General features: G+C 47.7%; 1 protein-coding gene across 1 annotated transcript in view; it reads right to left on the bottom strand.

Annotated features, from left to right (window-relative positions):
- Window positions 1-4,715: 4,715 nt before the first annotated feature.
- The window catches only part of pnck (pregnancy up-regulated nonubiquitous CaM kinase), a gene marked incomplete at both ends in the record, with an annotated part of 6,575 nt that continues 6,290 nt past the window's right edge, over window positions 4,716-5,000 (bottom strand). The window contains 2 exons of the mRNA XM_080527514.1: window positions 4,716-4,757; window positions 4,997-5,000. The exon at window positions 4,997-5,000 is cut by the window's right edge and continues 68 nt beyond it. Coding sequence (XP_080383640.1) covers window positions 4,716-4,757; window positions 4,997-5,000 — 46 coding nt within the window. The remainder of the gene's footprint in view (window positions 4,758-4,996) is intronic.

The raw sequence follows: 5,000 nt of genomic DNA, 5'->3' as shown, positions 1-5,000 counted from the left end.
CATCAGTCCCGTGTCAGTTCATTACAAAAGTAAAAAACCTGCATTAGTTATTTATTCAGTGCATTAGCCATGGCTAGCTAGCTCTCCCACACAGGCCTGGACACATTTCAACTAGCCTAAGCCAGGGTCGCTCCGTGGTTATTGGTCAGCGGGCCGTCGGCGGCGGCCAATCGGAGAGCCCGCTTCGCCTCCTCTGCCCTGGAGCACGGTGACAGCAGAGTGGCCTTCGCAGGCCTTTTAAAACGGTTTCATATGTAATTGGTCGGTTGGTGTAGCGGCGGTGGCGGTTAGCGGAGTGCTGCTGCTAAATAGCTTCCGCTTGACTGGTCCCTGGGCAGGACCCTGGCTGGAGGGAGGGAGGGAGGGAGAGAGGGAGAGGGGTGGGACGGAGAGAGGGAGAGAGGGGGGAGGGAGAGAGAGAGAACCCTGCCTGGCGTGGTGGAGAGAGAGAGGGAGGGAGGGAGGGAGGAGGGGGTTAGAGAGAGAGAGGGAGGGACGGGGGAGAGAGAGAGAGAGAGAGGGAGGGGGGGAGAGAGAGAGAGGACCCTGACTGGTGTGATGGAGAGAGAGAGGGAGGCAGGGAGGGAGGGAGGGGGGGAGAGAGAGAGAGAGAGAGGGAGGGAGGGGGAGAGAGAGAGAGGGAGGGGGGGTAGAGAGAGAGGACCCTGACTGGCGTGATGGAGAGGGAGGGATGGGGGAAAGAGAGAGAGAGGGAGAGAGGGAGAGAGAGAGAGGACCCTGTCTGGCCTGATGGAGGGAGAGGGAGGAGGGGGGTAGAGAGAGAGAGAGAGAGAGAGAGAGTGAGAGAGAGGGAGGAGTGCCCGGAGGACCCTGCCTGGTGTGGTGGAGAGAGAGAGAGAGAGAGGACCCTGCCTTGGTGTGATGGAGGTAGAGAGAGAGAGAGAGAGAGAGGGAGGGAGGGAGGGCAGTTTCACTGACTCATGGTGCTGTTTTATGAGACTCTCCAGGCAGAGGGAGGAGGAGAGACCAGAGGGTGGAGGAGAGACCAGAGGGTCTGCCATCCCCCCTTTCCATCCCTTATGTCATTTTATCAATGAATGTGGAATTAAAAAAATATTTTTGCACTAATTGTCTCTGTCCCTGCATTTGACCCTAACTATGTAAGAGCAGTGGTGCCATGGTAGCCCGGGGACCGACTCCAATTCTGAGGTGCCTTGGTCAAGAGGGGTATCTGACACCGAACACCCATAACATGCATGTTGTTTGTAGAGTATAATAATGATCTTTATGCTTTAATAATAATCATCAGCTTTCATCAGCACAAATTGTCCCCATATGATAAAATCCACCATCCCCCCTGATTTTCTTTTACAACTTGAGTACTGACTATAGTAGGCTACCAACATTTACCTGATGTTGTGAGACTAATTAAATGTGAGACTGATACAATCTTCCTGTCGTCGTTCAGAATAGTGTTATTTCATGGCATTTATTGAGCACAGAGAAAACAAACATTCAACAAAGAGAAATGACACAAGTGGTCAACTGATATTCTATATATAATAATATAATAATATCCTTAAAATTAGTGTTCGCTTCGTTTGCGTATGTGGAGGCCAACAGGCGTGTCAGAGTAGCTTCAGCTGTTAGTTTGACAGTAATCTCACAGCGGCAGGCATTCATTAGCTTGGCACAGCAGTTAGCCTGGCAGTTAGCTCGTCTGAAGTAATGTTCAACACAGAGGCAGGGTTGCCAGATGGGGCCCAAATGCTTTTTTCCCCGGCCCAGTATGATCAAAAGTAGCCCATTCAGCGGTAACCAGTAACCGCCCCGTCTGGCAACCCTGCACAGAGGCTTGTTATGTTGGCCAACAGCGCCCTCTGCTGATCAGAGGAGGCGTTTACTCCACAGGCGTCACACACAGCCAGCCCTCCGAGACCATACATGCAAACAACGTACAACGACGCGAGAGATATAATATCAAATATAGTAACAGGGTTCCCGCGCGCGTCCTAACGATTCCCACCCGAGTTGGGGTAGACCACGCCAACTTCTGGAATATGTAGGGGTGGGACCCGCATCCCTTGTTCTCTGTATCTTGTTCTTACGCCCCGCAGGCTGCATCCCTATGGAAACGGCATACATTTTCGCGGACTGTGTGGCTATTTTAAACATTACCGTTTCAATCAACCACGTAATATGTCACTGTAGCGTACTCCCTAATGTCCACCATGTACTTGAAACACAAATCAGATATTTATTCTTACGTTAGTTCAAGCGTCTTCTTTAACCTAAAATCGTTCAAAGCCCTCCAACGAGTGCATAGCTAGCTAGCTAACCAACACTTAGAATAAATTGCTAAAATAATAGCATCCACAACACAACGTTTTTGTTGGTTTCGCCCAGTGGTGTAGTCTACGTGATACGCAGGACTACGCCGTATACCCACTAGGAAAGGACAAGGATTTGCGTATACCCACTAGGAAAGGACAAGGATTTGCGTATACCCACTAAAAAATGCGCGAAGATACGTAACGGCGTTTTGTGTCAGGAACTTTCACACTTTTATTCATAAAATTCACCCGTCTGTGTTACGAAGCACTTACTTCGAACTTTCTGACATGTTTGTTATCGCATAACCAGTCGTTCAGAATGCTAGTCTCAGTATTTCCCCTACAGAGCCTTGGGGTGGGCGGGCCGCGAATTTGCGAAACCTAGGATGGTAGGGGGAGGCAGGGCAGTCTCGCCAGCCAATGAGGGGCAATGAGGGAGTGCTTCGCCAACCAATCAGGTAGCGGTATTGCCCTGCCTCCCTTACCATCCTAGGTTTCGCAAATTCGCGGGCGGGCCAGACCTCCACACACAGCTTCGTGCTGCTGGAGAATGCTTTGGTTTTGTTTTGTGTGCGAGTGCGACGCGAGAAAGTTTTTGCAGGGTGAAAGCTCTGTAGAAGAAAGTAAGCAAGTTGAAACGTTAGCAATATAATTACTGTGTTCTGACAGAGAAAGTTGGTTCAAATTAGTCGTTATTATTGTGATTAGAAACTGTCTGATTATAGTTTCATGGTGTGAATAATAGTGTCAAAGAACTAGCAAGCTAGCTAGCTCAGAGGTGATTAGATGAGCTAGTCTGCTGCACACATGCCAGCTAAAGAGCTAACTGGATGCACTTTATTATTTTACTTAAAGTAGATATACAATCTTTCTTATTCTGCTAGAATTGGGCTTTATGGTAATACCATAATGGTATATTTACAGTACATGGACAGTGGATTGAAGCATTGGAACAAACCCTCACTCATTGGAAATGTCTGTTTTTTGTAGTTGGACATACGATTTTCTTACAGGTGAGAGAGTAAGTAAAGACAGTATCTGACTGCATTGCCCACAGCAACCCAATATTCAATTAGAATGATGTTATGATTTGATATGAATTCAATGTATACCTCTTATTAAATTATAAATACTCTGGTTGTTATATTTGCCTTTTGGTTGACAGCAAAAGAGGGAGAGAGGAGGATAGAGAGGGAGAGAAGGAGAGAGAGCAGGATGGTGTCGGCACACCAGAGAGACAGCAAGAACCAGGTGAGAAAGTGGACATGTAGTCAAGACCACATAAGTAGCCTTGAGAACCGATGGTTCTCGAGCCTAACGGCCCTTAGGGGGCAGGAGCCTATCTCCTGTTTCTGTAGCGTGAGGCAGCTTGATGTACAAGTACAGTCCATGCCCCCCCCCCCCCCAAGGCAGCAAACACCGGTGTAGATGCATACTGTATGCATAAGTGAGTGTGGTGGTGCTTATGGGGTGTCGCTACGGGACAGGTGTCACTCTGACTGGGAGGGCAAAATCACAGTATACCCACTAGAAAAAACTAGACTACACCACTGGTTTCGCCAGCAAGGCTCCTCTGTCTGGGGACTGGGGCTGATTAACACTTAAGGGGGGAGTCTTGAAGCTACAGCAATGAATAAGACGCAGGCTACTAGACTAGGCCTACTGACATTTTTAACCTTGCATGAACATTATCAATAATACCAAAAGCAAAATATTATCTTAAGCATTGTAAGCATGTGCCATCTCTAAAGGACCGTAGGCAGGAAGCTGCAGTTTCTTTACTAAAAGAGATCAATCAATCAATCTAAGCTTTATTTGTATAGCACATTTCATACCCAGAGGCAACACAATGCGCTTTACAGAGAACAAGGGATGCGGATCCCACCCCTACATATTCCAGAAGTTGGCGTGGTCTACCCCAACTCGGGTGGGAATCGTTAGGACGCTTCCCGCGCTGGTCTTAAAAAAGCAGGATTTGGTTAGCAGATGGCTAACATGGCTAACAAGACTGGTTAGCAGATGGCTAACATAGTTGTTTTTGTATACACGTGAAAAAAAGAAAAAACGCACTTACTGTAATGCCAAAGCAAATTCCTATATGTGTATGCATAATGGCAATAAACGTTATCTGAATCTGAATCTGAATCTGAACATGGCTAACAAGACTGGTTAGAAGATGGCGAACATGGATAACATGTCTAACTAGGCTAACATGGCTAACAAGGCTAACAAGGCTAACATGGCAGCGGCGGGCCAATCAGCGGGGAGCCAATCAGCAGCTGATGTGATGAAGCTGAGCCAATCAGCAGCTGATGTGATGAAGCTGAGCCAATCAGCAGCTGAGGTGATGAAGCTGAGCCAATCAGCAGCTGAGGTGATAACGTTGAGCCAATCAGCAGCTGATGTGATGAAGCTGCTCTGTCACAGTCCGCTGGACTGCTCTCCGTGTTTACGAGGTTTCACCTGGAAGACAAGGCGGTTACTATGGTTACTAACACACTGTACAGCACTTTACCTGTCAACAAACACAGGACATAGAAGCCAGTATAGATAGCCAGTCACAGAACATACATAACAGTATACGAAACTAACACACATAACAGTATACATTAAAAGTCTGCTTTTTTGTTGTTGTTGTTGTTTTGTTGTTGTTTTTTTGCAGCCTCCCCAACCTCCTCCTCAGCCTCCCCAGCCTCACTGACCTCC

Source organism: Nansenia antarctica (genome assembly GCF_963989245.1).
Source record: "Nansenia antarctica genome assembly, chromosome: 3".
Lineage (NCBI taxonomy): Eukaryota > Metazoa > Chordata > Actinopteri > Argentiniformes > Microstomatidae > Nansenia > Nansenia antarctica.
Note: the sequence above shows the minus strand (reverse complement) of the source record. Positions and strands in the feature narration are given on the sequence as shown.